Here is a 15,544-nt window from a genome sequence, read left to right on the forward strand (position 1 = left end):
GTTATAGAATTAATGTATCTATATGGGGTATTCAATCAATATGCAAAAAATTAAATTTTTGAATATAAGTGAAATGCACGTAGCTTGTTTGGAAGAGTTCATGTCCGACCCTTGTGGTGCTTACGATGTGTGCGCGAGCCATGGTGTTCCTTAATCTAAAATCCTCAGTTAGTTAAGAAAAATATTTAGGTACTGTCTAGTATCTATCTACCATAGATACCAACACACTCAAGAGAAAGATCATAAACTAGTTTTAACAATGTGATGATCTATGTCATTGATGGGGATTCCCTTGTTCTTGAGGCAGGACATCAGATGAGTAAAAACAAATAGTTAAATCCTCCCAATATCTTGAGGTTGTATGTAACTACGTATTAATTCATTAATTTGATAAACGAGGTAGTTAACAAAAAGAATAATATTCAAAACAGATGAGCAAAACCAAATTACAAACCCCCAACTTACAAGCTAAACCGATGATGAGATTAAAAAAGCTCTCTTCCAAATGCATCCTTCAAAAGCGCTTGGACCCGATGGTATGTCTCCATGTTTTTTCAAAAATTTTGGGATGTTGCCAGCACTGATCTTTGCATGGTAGTCAAAGAGCTCCTTATGACTGGTCGTATTGCTCAAGAGTCGAATTTCACTCATCTCACCCTTATTCCAAAAGTTAAAGATCTGAAGGTGGCAACGGACTATAGACTAATTGCTCTGTGTAATGTGGTATATAGAATTGCGTCCAAGACACTGGCTCCATTACAGAGTGCTTTTGTACTAGGATGATTGATTTCTGATAATACTTTGGTAGCAACTGAGGTGGCTCATTTTATGATGAATTTGCGGCGTCAGGCTGAGGGTTTCTTTTCTTTGAAGTTAGATATCTCTAAAGCATATGATCGGCTTGAATGGGCTTCGAAGCAGTGTTACTTCGATTTGGTTTTTGTAGACAGTGGGTAGATATTGTGTTAGCTACAGTTAGATCAGTAAGCTACTCAATTCTGCTTAATGGTTCTCAGCAGGGGTTTATTATGCCCAGTCGGGGTATTCGACAAGGTGACCCTCTTTCACCTTATTTATTATCTTATTAGCAGAGGGCCTCTCCTCTTTAATCTCGATGGCAGTACAAGATGGAGTAGTTCGAGGATTATCTATGTCTCCGACTGCTCCAGTTATTCATCACCTCTTGTTTGCAGATGACAGTTTTCTATTTGGTCGGGCAGATGTGAGAGAGTGTAGAGCCATTAAAGGTATTTTACAAACATATGCTAGAGCTTCTGGACAGTGTGTTAATTTGCAGAAGTCTAGTGTGGTTTTTAGTGGTAATGTGACTTTGCAGTCTAAGCAATCGCTTGCAAGTATCTTGGGGGTTAATTGTGTGGGGGAGCGTGGTCTCTATCTAGGGCTTCCTGTTCATGTGGGCCATAATAAGAAAGCTATCTTTGCTTACTTGAAGGACCGCCTCAGCAAAAAATTGATCAGTTGGAAGACTAAGATTCTTAGTGCTGGAGGTCGTGAATTACTTCTAAAAGTGGTGGCTCAGACAATTCCTAATTATGTGATGTCTTGTTATGCCTTACCTAAGACCCTTTGTACAGAATTGCAGCAATTGCGTTGCGATTTTTTCTGGGGTTCCACGAAGGAGAAGAAGATAATACACTGGCGATCTTGGGCGCGTATGTGTATTCCAAAAGAGAACGGTGGATTGGGCTTCAAACATATGTATGCTCATAATTTGGCCATGCTTGCTAAGCAAGGCTGGAGAATAATGCAGAACCCTAATTCCTTAGTGGCACGGATATATAAAGCATTGTATCATCCCCACACCTCCTTTCTTGAAGCCGATATGGGTGAAAGGCCTTCTTATTCTTGGAGAAGCATTATGGAGGCTCGGCCGGTGTTACAAGTAGGCCCTACATGGCGTGTTGGGGCTGGTTGTACCATAGCCATTTGGTCTGATGACTGGATTCCAAGTATCTCTCCTCATGAGCTTTCTAGACCCCCGGATGCGGTTTTTGACTTTGTATCTGATTTGATTGATGAGCATACCAAAAGATGGGATAGGGTTGCTATTTATGCATGTTTTCCTGATGATATAGCAGAGAAGGTCTTAGCTATTCTTCTTAGTAGCAGGTCTCCAATTGACCGCTTTCTTGGAAGTTTGATAAACGAGGGCATTTGTCAGTTAAGTCGGCATATAAAGTGGCCCGTGACTTGTATTTTCGCCACTTATCGGCCTCTACTTCAACGGGGGATCCGTACATTGCTATCTGAAGAGCTTTATGGAGAGCTAATGTTCCAAACAAGGTAGCTCTCTTTGGGTGGCGAGCCGCACATTTTTTACTTCCGGTACGAGCTTCACTCGTTGACAAAGGCTACAATGGAGTGTTGGAATGTGTAGTTTGTGGACAAGCAACGGAGACCATGGAACATTTGTTCTTTGATTGTCATGTGGCAAAGTCCTTGTTCTCACAACCACCATTCTCATTCCCGAATTCCAACCTCTCATGGAAAGATTGGTTTTTTGACCGTGCTAACTCTCTTACGCCGGATCTATTTAATAGATTTTTGGTATTGTTATGGTATGTGTGGAAACATCGTAATGATATTTATTTGAGGGATAAGAGACAGACTAATCCTCAGTTACTTTATGCAACTATGGCATGGTATGATGAGTATTTGAAGGCAAATTCTTTCTCACAGCAAAACCAAGTGAACAAGGCCAATCGGCGGCAACACTGGACTGCTCCTGATACTGGTATAGTCAAGCTCAATACTGATGGCTCTTTCTTACCATCGAGCGGCTATGGAGGGGCTGGTGGTGTTCTGTGGGATTCTCAAAGTGAGTTCATTGCTGGTTTTGTTCACCGTTTGGATTTTGTCTCGTCGGCACTTCAGTCGGAGCTTATAGCTATTTGGTATGGGCTGAATTTGCTTACTACTATGGGAGTATCAAAGGCAGTTATAGAGAGTGATTGTATGGCCGTTGTTCAAGCGATTATTTCGCTGGTTCGTGATCTCTCTCGCCTATGAGTGTTTTAATCTCTGATATTTATAGTATGCTAGCGGAACATGCAGACTTTTGGTTTAATTTGCCCCTAGGCAGACTAATATTGTAGCTCACAGACTAGCTGGGTTAGGTTTTGACTCAAGGTTCATGTTGAATGGTTTGCGAATGCTCCAGACCTTATACTGGCATCCAGATGTATGATTCTCATCGTATGCAGTAATAAATTTCTTTGTTCCTTCAAAAAAAGAGGTATGCTTGTAGTTGTGTTGCAAACTGAATGCCTATTTTACGGCATTCATATCACATCGTATATTCAGATGTAAAAGCAGGAAAATTCTAGTATACATCAATGTATGTTATACATCTCACATCCGACAGTCGATATTGTTTTATGAGTGGGGTCAGAAAATTAATATCGGTTGTCAACCGTTGGATGTGAGATGTATAGCATACATTAATGTATACTAGATTAACCCGCAAAAGCATATAGATCGTAATCGATCGATCTTAACCTACTATATATCAATACATGTAATTCCATCAAACCCATGCATGCAGAAAATCTTTACCACATTTTACTCGGTCATCAGTTTCAGTAACTACCACCTAAAACTTGGCATATAAATCTTGCATTCAACACAGATCTTGACCAAAACTATTACTGCTACTATCACCAGCAATTGCAAACAACACCCATTATGGATCCTTCAAGCTCCCACATAGCCATGTTCCCATGGTTCGCCATGGGTCACATGACTCCCTATGTCCACCTCTCCAACGAGCTCGCCTCTCGCGGCCACCGCATCACTATCTTGGTTCCTAAGAAAGCTCAAGACCAGCTCCAACACCTCAACCTCCACACCAACCTCATCACCTTCTTCCCTGTCCTCGTCCCTCACGTCGAGGGCCTCCCGGAGGGCACTGAAACCGCATCTGAGATCCCTTTATCAGCCAATGGACTCCTGGCCGCAGCCGTGGACAAAACCCGGAAGCAGCTCGAGGAGTACTTAGAGGCTCACAAGCCTGACATGGTCTTCTACGACACTGCACATTGGATGCCAGAGATTGCTAGAAAGCTGGGGATTAAGACCGTTTGTTACAATGTCGTTTGCGCGGCAGCTATTGCTTGTACACTTGTCCCGGCTAGGAAACTTCCCATTACGGCGGAAGACCTAGAGAATCCGCCGGCCGGGTACCCTTCCAAGACCGTCGTGCTTCGCGGGGCCGAGTCCCGGTCTTTAATGTTCATTACGATGCCGTTTGGGGATGGGATCACATTTTACGACAGGACAACGAAGGCTTTAAAAGAATGTGATGCCATATCTATTAGGACATGCAGAGAGTTAGAGGGTGACATGTGTGATTACATGCAAGCTCAGTTTAACAAGACTGTGCTTTTAACTGGTCCAGTGTTGGGGCTCCGTGATGAAGAAGGCCAATTAGAGGAGAGGTGGTCTAAATGGCTAGGTGGGTTCGAGCCAGGATCAGTGGTGTATTGCGCTTTTGGAAGCCAGTACATTCTTGAGAAGGAACAATTTCAAGAGCTTGTGTTAGGGTTTGAGCTAACCGGGTTGCCATTTTTGATAGCACTGAAGCCACCTATGGGGTGTGATAGTGTGGAAGAGGCACTGCCTCAAGGGTATGAGGAAAGGGTTAAGGGGAGAGGGGTTGTGTCTGGGGGATGGGTGCAGCAGCCATTGATCTTAAGGCATGCGTCGGTTGGCTGCTTTGTGAATCATTGTGGTTTTGGTTCAATGTGGGAGTCCTTGCTGACCAACAATCAGATTGTGTTGGTGCCTCACTTGGGTGATCAAATGTTAAACACCAAGCTACTTGTGAATGAGCTAAAGGTTGCCGTGGAGGTGGAGAGGGAAGCTAATAGGTGGTTTTCAAAGGAAAGCTTGAGCAAAGCTATTAGAAGCGTGATGGATAAAGAGAGCGAGGTGGCTAATATGGTGAGGAAAAACCATGCCCAGTGGACTGAGAAACTATCAAGTCCAGGGTATATGAGTGGTTATGTTGATAGATTTGTCGATAGTCTGAGAGATCTTTGTAAAGTTGCTCGAGACTAGTGTTTCTTTTACCACTCGCCGTCTGTGTAACCCTTGTGTATTTTCTTGCTTGTAGGGTTTACCTTATGATTTGTACTTAATTACATAAGCAACGGTTCTTCCTAAACCCAAAACTGATCGAATCCCAGATATAGCAAATCGAACACTAAAAGCTGGTAATAGATAATATTTGTGTTGCAATTTGAAACTAATAACAGTAACATTGCTTATGGAATAATGAATGAAAGAATAGTGTCAAGATGCTATACAAGGTGTGCGAGGTCACAACTTAAGAAGGATCAGGAAAACGTAATAAAAAATAAATATGAATTTTTTCCTGTTAAATGACTTGGTAAAATGTTCACGTCCAAATTCCGCAACAGCACAAAATTTTGCCATGGTTAGACAAATCCAAGCTGTGAAATCTCATCAGGTCAATGAAAAGGTGGTTTGGTCATTACTATCAACTGTATAAGTGAACAGAGGCAGAGAGTCTCGAATTTACAGTGGTAAGAAACGTCTTTGTCTAGATGCATATGAACGAGCACACCATCACGAAAAACAAATTTTGAACCAAACCTGAGATGACTATTCGCAGGAGCATTCGCCTTACGAGTAAAGCTCTCCTTGCTGGGGTGACATATACATTCCACTGGTGAAAGAATCTTATTTCCTGATATATTGCAATGACATGTTCCTGATTCCGGCAACTCAGATGTCTCAGTATTTCTGTGTCTCCTTTTCTTATCACATGAATTGCTAAAACCTCCTGAAACCTGAATTTTTCCAACTGCTGAAAGAAGATCCACAGACAGTGATGCCACAATATCATGGACATCCTCTACTGTCCATTGGCTCCCATTTGATCGCCATTTCTCGATGAGAATTTTCTTTGTCAAACTGTGAAGGGTATCTAGGCATTCAGAGCAACAATGATATCCGCATACAAACCCAGAATTCGTAGAGGGACTGCTTTTGGGAGAGAAGTTGACATCAACATCATGCTCATCAGCATTGGTCTTTGCTACGCACTCAGGGAGATTGTCCTTACTTGAAAGGTTTTCATCAGGCTTATCTAGGCACTTGGGCAAACAAGTGATGTTTGAGAAGCTGACATCAACCTTATGCTCATCGGCATTGGCCTTATCTAGGCCTTCAGAGAGATTGGTTTCACTTGCCAAGTTTGCATCAGGCTTATCTAAGCACTCTGGCAAACTGGTGATGCTTGAGAAGCTGACATCTGCATGAACCCCATCAGCCTCAGGCTTACCATCATCATGACGGCTATGAGCCTCCACTGGGGACAAACCATTAAGGTTGTTGCAACTGGCCACAGAACTAGAAAGCTTCACACTGCCAAATATATCAGTAGTTGGGCTATCCTCGAGCATGACATCAGATTCCGTGCATTTAAATCCATTTGGACGTTTCCAAGATTCAGAATCTACTGTAACAACTGTGTGATCTGACTCATGGGGTTTAGGGTGTGTCCCATTTTTGTCATTCATAATTTCAGCAGAATCTTGAAGAGATGCATCCAGGGCAGAATCTGGTAGGACAATCTTCTGTCCAGAAGAATCAAAACTTGCAAGTCTACCCTCAGAACCCAAATCAGCAACCTCTTCATTCATGTCAATGCTGACAATTTTTTCAGCATCAAACCCTTCAGGGCAAACTTCCAGCACTTCATGCTCATCGGAGCATTTTCTTGAATCTTGTGGCTCATAATCCTCACTCCAAACTTGATTATTCATAGGGTTATCGTCTGGAGGTCTCACAGTGATTAGCTTAGAATTTGCCAATTTCATTGGACCGTCCTGCTCTAAACTGAAATGTGAGCAATTGCTATCAGGTAACAACCCAGTAAATTAAAATAAAAGAAGAACAAAACCACAAATTCACCATATGAACATCAATTACCTCTGCAAGGTGTATGCCCAGCTATTAACCACATCTTCCAGATAGGCTACTTGTGACAAAAGGCGAACATATTGATATCTATCTTTGCCGGCTTGAACTTTTGCATTGATCTGTGCAACTAGAATCTCAAGAACCTTCCGCACCTCAGAAGACACTTCTCTGAGTGATGTGTAGAAACCTCGATATGCCGATAAACCAACAGCAATCAGGCCTCTAACTAGGCTGGAATTTTCTTTGCTTTTAGATTTCTTTGCCAAAGCTACCATTTCTAGCGAGTTGCTAGGACGAACTATACATGAATTGAATGGCCAACCCTTCCATGGTCCACTTACGTCTGCAGAAGGACCTTCTTTAAGTTTTGAAGTGAACCAACAAAGTTCAGCAAAATGAGGATATCGCAGTATCTGATAGCCAAATGAAGATATTGCTAGCAGAAGGCTTGACTTCCCATTTCCAATAGGATTGCTAGGTGGTGGAGGAGCTTTAAGATGAGATTCAACAGGAGAGAAAGTTATATCGTTGTTTGCATCAGCTGATCCAGGATGTGCACTGTGATCAGCCATCTCAGACTGACCACTTGTAACATGCAAGTCTCTGTCCTTACATGAAGTTGTATGAATGTGAGATGTTTGATGAACTAATAGAACAATCTGTTGAACTAGATCCCTTGATAACTGTGCTGAAGATGAATTGATCACCAAATCATGGTCGAAATTTCCATCAACCTGAACAGAAAATCTGGGAACAGTATGTTTCACAGGAACTGACCGATGGCCATTTAAAAGGTCACTCTTAAAGAATTGCCTTATTCTGACTGGAAGCACTGGACATGGAACTTCTGATGTAGCCTGTTGGAAAATTAGAAACAAGTACATATTTACATTACTAGTGTTAATAATTATTCTATCTATTTATCATAAAGCAAAGATAACAAACTCATGAAGTATGAATTCACATCATGTACATGAAAGAATTAGTTTAAACTTTAAACAAAATAGCCAAGAAGGAACTTTATGCAATATGAAAGAACACTGCATGCTTTTGTATAGTTCAGTAATTTCTTATTACTTATGGATTTGGGTGTATGTTTTTTGTTTTAGACACGCTCAAAGGTCAATCTGCATACCGTATTCCATGTGTTTACTATTGTAATGTAACTTCACTATACAAATTATCTGTAAATTGTCAATCTGAAGTTCTAAACACAAATTTTTGTATTATAAATGAACAATGATGAAGTTTCCTTTTAATATAAAATGGTATTATAGAAAACCTATATAAACTCGAAATGGTGTGCGTACTGCCTGTTATTATATATATTTGGGAATCAGACCCAAGAGCATGTACCATCTTCCACCTCTCCCTAATGCCAAAAATTAAAAGAACAAAAAGACACAAAACCCAGACAGGACCTGGAAAATAGTTATTCTGCCTTTAACTTTTGTTATAATAAGATACCTTTAAGAAACTGAAAACATTGTATACAGAAAGTTTCACGGAATTTATCAGTAGGTATCAGAATTTACTCAGTAAAAAAAAAAAACAAGAAGCCTACGATCAATTCAGATCGAACAGGAAAGATAATCCCCCTATGGTAAAAGAACTGTACATATTATTCACCATATAACATGTTCTTATATCATTTAGTACTCAGATAAAGCAGACCTGGCTGCTGCTTCTTTTTTTTCTTCTTCTTCTTCTTCTTTTTTTTTTTAAATCAATCGAAAATATCTGCCAGAGATAAACTCAGATATGCCCAACTCAACAAGTAATATATAGCCACAAAATTTCATTTGGCAAAGGCCTAACGTCTAAAAGGGATAAAAGTAAAACACAAAAACTGACTAGCTGACTCCTAAAACAGGAAAAACACATGTATCATCTTGAAAGACTAGCTCTTGAAGGCCCGATGGGGACTTAATAGGCATTTGGAACCCAGTAATTTCTATAGATTTAAAGGCCTAAAATCCACTGTAGTTACCTTCCCTATAGGTAAATAATATAGATATCTCACTCTACTAATTGAAAGTATGTTATGACATTATAATTAGTAAATATAATTTTTACAAAGAAAGCAAATTAATAGAATATGAACATTGAAATTAGACCAAGACAACAAAAAAGTGGCTGGAATTTAAACATAGTCATCAGCTTATTCAGCTACATGCAACACCACAGCTAAAGAAGCTCTATAACTGTGATAAAAAGATACAAAGATTTAAACAAAAAAAAACAGCCAAAAAAGAGAGAAAGAATAACAGCCTACCAGAATCATAAAAGATGAAGAGACACTTAGAGACTCCACTTGCTCCACAAACAAGTTCCAAGCATGTGAAGCAGTCTGAGAAACATCACTTTGGCACTCCAATATTTCTTCTGATTTGCATTGCTGCGATAAGGACCCACTTTCATCTGTACTCACTTGACCATGCGGACAATAGGACTTCTGATTCTCGGGAAGTTGATGCTTTTCATTGTCAGGGCATTGATGGTTTGATACATCTGCATCACTATCTTCTATTACTTGACTAGGTGTCTCCACTGCCCACAAATCAATTCTTGGCATGAAAATGACACAAGACCCCATGCTGGAACATTTCTCTGCAATAGAAAAAGGAATTTGCTCACAATCATAAAAATTGAAATGCTTGAGAACTCTGCATGCATAGAGAGAGAAAGAGAGGAGCAAAGAGAATGTTATACAAAAAATGAAATAAACAAAAATAAAGACCGGCCCAGTAAGGTCCCCAGATCTTAGTGGCAGGTGAGTATTCATGTAACTGACAAGAGCTAAACCTAACAAACAGAAATCATGGCTAAAGAACAAACATTAAGAATTGAACAATGTTATTTCAGTAATCAATATTAAAAGTTTAACTTAGTTTGGGAAGCACAACTGAGGATTATTGAAATATTGTATGACCAAGTAACTTACGACGCTTGCTTTTTTTGTTCTTTCTTTTTTATGGAAGGTTGTAATTAATGAAAATCGCCCCAGAAACTAATACAGTAGATCTTCCAGCTCAATGAGAGATTTCAGTCACACAACAACTTAAACTGAAAAGTTTGTCTGAAAATAGAGAAAGGCCAAAAAGTTGCACACAATAAACTCAAGCATCAAACACAAGAAGCAAGTAGGAGACATCTACAGGTTAAAATTCATGAAGTTGAATTCTCTATGCAAATAATTAACAAGATAAAAAGAGAGTAACATACTTAAAATTTGTGTTATCCCTTGGGCAATATCTCCATGTCCTTCTAGCATAACTGTAGCCAAATCAACCTTCTGGATTTCTACATTCCCAACAAAGCAGTGAAGAAGGCAGGAAGCAAGATGCCTTTGTCCAGATCTCGAGTTTCCAGCAATCAGTATCCGAAATCCTGGTTTGTATGTTGAGGCATCTGATCTGTTTTGCAACAAAGTAGGGCGGGTGCCACCATTGTGCTCAACAGAAATCTCAGAATTCAAAATTCCGTCATCAACATCATCATAATTGCAAACTTCAGTATCAGCAACAGCAGTATTTCCATTCAAGATTCCCACGTCTAATAGCTTTCTCTCTATATCCTTTGCAACATCTGCTTCCTGAAGTAAAACATCAATATGGGACCACCAACGATCACTGAGCATATTTTTTCTATTCAAGGCAGAAACCACCACACTTTCAATCATTGTTGCAGCTCTTCTCAAAGATTTCGGCAACCAGAGGCGTTCATCAAGATAAAGGGATACGAGCATGGTAGATAATGGTTGTAGAAGACATGGGATAAGCTGGGTTGGAAGAGGAGAGCACACTACTTCATTAGCAGCTATTCCTACTTCCCTACGAGAGCAGGGAGGTGGAGAACATGTCAGAGCCTCCAACCAATCCTTGTCCTCCACTACAAAGGAAGGTAGAAGGAGGCGTTTGGGCTCAAAATCTTTCTTTCCAGCAGCAGACAAAACTTCATGCAAAGGGAAGTTCCTTTTCAAAGAGATCATGGCTGCTTGAGTGCAAAGTGCTTGCAGATCTGCACCAGCAAATCCAGCAGTTCCTTTTGCAATCGACTTAAGCACAGATCCGCTGACGGGTTTGGGCCATTTTTGAGTATGAACAGAAAGAATGGATGCTCTGTCATCTTCTGACGGTAGTGGAAAATATATTTCCCTGTCAAATCTTCCAGGCCGTCTCAGTGCTGGATCAATGGCATCAGGACGATTTGTAGCCCCTATCACTACAACCGAACCTCGAGATTTCAAACCATCCATTAAAGCAAGCAGTGTTGACACAACTGAACTATGTGTCTGGTCTTGCTGCCTTGTTCTAGATGGTGCCAACCCATCAATCTCATCAAAGAATATTATAGAAGGCTGGCATTTCTCAGCAACCTGAAACAAGAGTCTTAGTTGGCGCTCAGCATCACCAACATATTTTCCTAAACAATCAGCACCTTTACGCGCAAAATATGCTATTCGTTTATCACCATGTGCACATGCGCCTATTAATGCCCGCACGACAAGAGTTTTACCTGTTCCAGGATACCCATGCAAAAGAACACCTCTAGGAGGTGTGAGGCTGAGACTATCAAAGAACTCTGGATATAGAAGAGGTAATATGACAACTTCCTTCATGCATCTAATTACATTTTGAAGACCTGCAACAGATTCCCAACCCTGAAACAGTTGCCCACCCTCTGAGTTGGAGCCTCCAATGTATACAGGTGCAATTCTCACTAAATCTCGATGTAGCCTCTTGCTTTCCCGTTTCAAAAACTCTTCATCATCGCCACATTTCTCCAACCACTTTTCTTCTGCCTCGATATCCTTTCGCCACGCATCATTTGATACCTTTTTGATTTCCAACTTCATTTTCTTAACCTTCAGTTTCTTTTTGTGGGCCAAGTACTGATAACCAAGAGGCTGGAAGAGTTTCCTATGACCGGTACAGGCAATAAGAAATTTACGATGATCAAATACGCAATTCATAGCTCGTGCACAAGGCTGCAAGACACAAAATCCAATAAGCCATAAAAGATATGCGAACCGAAAATGTATTGTCTGTCTACTTACAAAATTATAGCACAAATATACATAATATGTTGATAAATTTCCTAGATGACAATGAGCAAACACAAACCAAGTGGTAAGTTCTTGGACACCGATCAACACGGCATCCAATAGTCGCTCCAGGCCTTCCACACCGGGTGCATTTTAACGCTCTTCCTCTGTATAGTGCAGCCCTTATATTTTTTAAGCATCCTAGACCAGCAAAGTAAACCTGCAAACAAATTAGATGAATTTATTGTAGCGTAGCCAAAACTTAAAAGTAAATATTCTAACTAAAAGAGTAACACTACAATTAAGAGTTAAATTCAACAACTATCTAATTCCATATAGGTTAAATCTGGTGATGATCAGGCAAACAAAAAGTTGTTGCTTACTTCCTAATTACGTGTGCGGCACATGGAAGACAGAGAAGATAATATGTAGATCCCTATTAAACTGATAAAAAGACATCATCAGAGCACATTCATGCAAAATATTTATTGTCTGGATCACTAACAGCAGAGCTAATAAAAGCTGACTATTCACCCATAATTTCCATAAATAGCACACTACTACTATATAAAGAGCAAATAATAATAAACATTGCATATAGTAAAGCTACAAGAACTTTAAATGTAATATGAGGACGATACTAAAAAATATCAAAGTAATCCCAGAACACACGATTCACGAAGCATGGTTCACAGAACTTTCCCTCAGTGGAATTTGCAACTTCAATGTTATATGTGACTAAGGCCTATGCATTTTGTAGAGAATGATGACATTTCAATAAAAGTAATCTGACTGTATAATTGTCTAAAGCTGTATGTGGAGTCTTATGACACAACACGAGTCCTATAGGAAAACATACCACACTAAGATGTACAGAAACGAGTTGATGTGGCAGAAAAATTGAACTTAGGGACCACCCAATCTAAAACTTTCATTAACTGATGTGACTATGCCAGATCAGCTTATCAGATAAATGGTTTCTAGGTCGTACTTAAACGATGTTTCACTTGGCAATACTTCTTTGTAATGTTAATATTGAATTGATATTTTCCTAGATGTTGTTGTTCTGGGAGTAACTATTCGGACATTACATGTTAGATTTGTTATGCCATAGTTGTGAGCCTATGACATAGTAAAAAAACTATAAAGTATACACTATACTTATTACGAGCATAGATGGGACGATGGTATAACCAAACAAAATAGATCAATGAAGAGAAATTGTAAAGATGTGAGAAAGCTCTAAGGAGTCATTATGTAAAAGTGGCAATGATCTGTACCAGGCAAATTTTTAAGTTCATCCTTTCTTCTACCTTTGGGCTGGTGTGGGAGGGTGTGAAGGAGCATGTCAAGTTCATTACCAAAAAACAATTAAAAAACAAAAAACCAAGTTCTATTCTGTAGCTCATCACGAACATGGATAACAAATGAACAGCAAATTAACATGTTTATAATGCTTACATATTAAAATCATATATACAGACTTCATGATGTAAAATTTTATCAGTCAGTCAAGAATACACACCTCTGGACTCCAAACAGCACAGTGTTGATGAACCCATGTTCCAGCAATTCCATAACGATCATTTATTGGACCCAAGAGACGTCCAAGCCAGCCAGGCTCATCACCAAAACCATCCCATATGTTATAGTCAAACTTCTCAGATGCTGAAGAGCCACTATATGCTTCATTGGCAATGTCAATCATATCCTGAGATAATATTTTTGGAGGCACACCGTCAGTCCCTCCACCACACAAACCACACCGTCTGCCCTCCTTAATCCGTGAGGACTTTTTAACTTTGGGCATATTCAGCTTCACATTATTCACTTCTATAGCAAGCGTTCCATCATGCTTGGTCAAATGTGAATCCTTCCCATCACAACACCCTTCAACTTCCTCTTCATTTGTTGGGACTCCAACAGCTTCTGTGGCCACACTTTCATCTTCTCCCTCAACAACACACGTAACCTGTTCTTGCTCCATCTGTTTATCATTTTCTTCTCCCATCACATCATCATTTTCATCCACAATCACATCATTAATTTCTTCTTCAATCACATCAACTGATTGCTCCACCTGTTGATCAACTGGTTCCATGGTCTCCGCACCAACTGCAGTTTGTGCAGCTTCCACTTCCTCATTGCCAATGCACTCCTCCTCTAACAGCATATTCTCCACCACCTCATCTACCTTCACGGAATCACCCTCCGCAGTTTCCCTCTCATTTCCACCGTCCATCTGCTCTAAACCATCTCCATCCTCCTCCACAACTTCCTCCTGAACTCCAACCACCTCATTCTCTTCCTGCTCCGAGCCATGCGTCGCTCTAACCCTCCCCGGCCGCTTCGATTTCACAACCTTCGGCCTCCCACCTTCCTCCCCCTCCTCATTCTCACCATCCACCTCACTCCCCACTCCCTTCCCTCCACTCACCTCCTCAAAAAGCTTCCTCTTCCCTTTCCTAAACCCCTCCCTCCCCCTCCTCGCTCTCAGCCTCGACTTCCACCCTCCCTCCTCCTCCTCCTCCTCCTCCTCCTTCACATTCCTCCCAACTCTCCTCCTCTTCTTCGGCGGCGCCGGCGACAAATCAAGTATAACCGGGGCCCGCCGCGCCCTGGAGCTCCTCCTAAGCTCCGATTCACCGCTCCCGGGACCCGGCCCGGCCCCATCACCATTGCCCTGATGGTTACTGTTGTACAATGCTTCACTAATGGCATCAAGCCTCTTGTGCTTCTTCCGGTTCCTCTGTCCAGACTGTTTCGAAGCACTCGCACTCGGCCACGATCGCATGACAGACAATTCCAAGCCCAACAAGTTTCAATTTCCACACACAGAAATATAAAAATCCAATCTTTTCGGAGCAAAATGAGAGTGCGAATGGATCCCTCTGTTCAATTAGGTCTCTGATTCAGCTCGGATTCGGATAATACAAACCGTATAGTGACTCACCAGGCCCGCCAGAGCTGCAAGGATCGATTCTGGATTGAGAAACAGAGCAATTTCCCGACGATATATAGAAGAAGACTTAAACCCTAAATTAACATTGACGTGGAAGCTGGGGGCTTGTTTTAGGTGAAGACTGGTAGTGGGTTTTGGGTTTGGGAGTCTCTTCGTCTCAAAAGGCTCTATCTTTTTGTGTTTGCTCTGTCATTTTGGTTTGGGAAGCTCAAGAGTGTTATATAGAACGACTTAGGGCGAGAGAGGAGAGCTTCCGCTACTGATTTTTATTTATTTTCCCTCACCATCTCCACGCGCATCATCAGCGCGTGTATTACACGAACGTGATTCTTTGATGTCATGTCTCCAAACTATATAATGGTAATTGAGAGTTGGAGGGGGCTGACAGTGTGAGATTTGGTGCACGCGCCTGGAGAGGGAGTTGAGGGGTGGGTAGCTGAGGATGGGGTTTTTGCATATTTGCTTAGGCTTTTGTTGTGGCTTGGTGTCGTTGCCGCCAAATATGTTGGTTTCTAATGTCTAATTGAGAGAGCACAGAGGGATGGGATGGGATGGGATGGGGTGGA

The 15,544-nt window shown here is 41.0% G+C and overlaps 2 protein-coding genes across 2 annotated transcripts; one reads left to right on the forward strand and one right to left on the reverse strand.

Annotated features, from left to right (window-relative positions):
* Positions 1-3,705: 3,705 nt before the first annotated feature.
* LOC126787054 (UDP-glycosyltransferase 79B6-like) lies at positions 3,706-5,079 on the forward strand. Its single transcript, XM_050512990.1, has one exon. It carries the CDS (start codon positions 3,706-3,708, stop codon positions 5,077-5,079), a length of 1,374 nt encoding a protein of 457 aa, XP_050368947.1.
* A 191-nt stretch (positions 5,080-5,270) lies between these two features.
* Positions 5,271-15,097, reverse strand: LOC126787623 (uncharacterized). Its single transcript, XM_050513493.1, has 6 exons — positions 13,542-15,097; positions 12,096-12,236; positions 10,195-11,959; positions 9,245-9,579; positions 6,979-7,826; positions 5,271-6,885 (listed from the first exon to the last, which is right to left on the reverse strand). The coding sequence occupies exons 1-6, from the start codon at positions 14,808-14,810 to the stop codon at positions 5,493-5,495; spliced, it is 5,751 nt and encodes a 1,916-aa protein (XP_050369450.1). The 5' UTR covers positions 14,811-15,097; the 3' UTR covers positions 5,271-5,492.
* Between the last annotated feature and the right edge of the window lie 447 nt (positions 15,098-15,544).

The sequence above is a fragment of the Argentina anserina genome, chromosome 3 (assembly GCF_933775445.1).
Source record: "Argentina anserina chromosome 3, drPotAnse1.1, whole genome shotgun sequence".
NCBI lineage: Eukaryota > Viridiplantae > Streptophyta > Magnoliopsida > Rosales > Rosaceae > Argentina > Argentina anserina.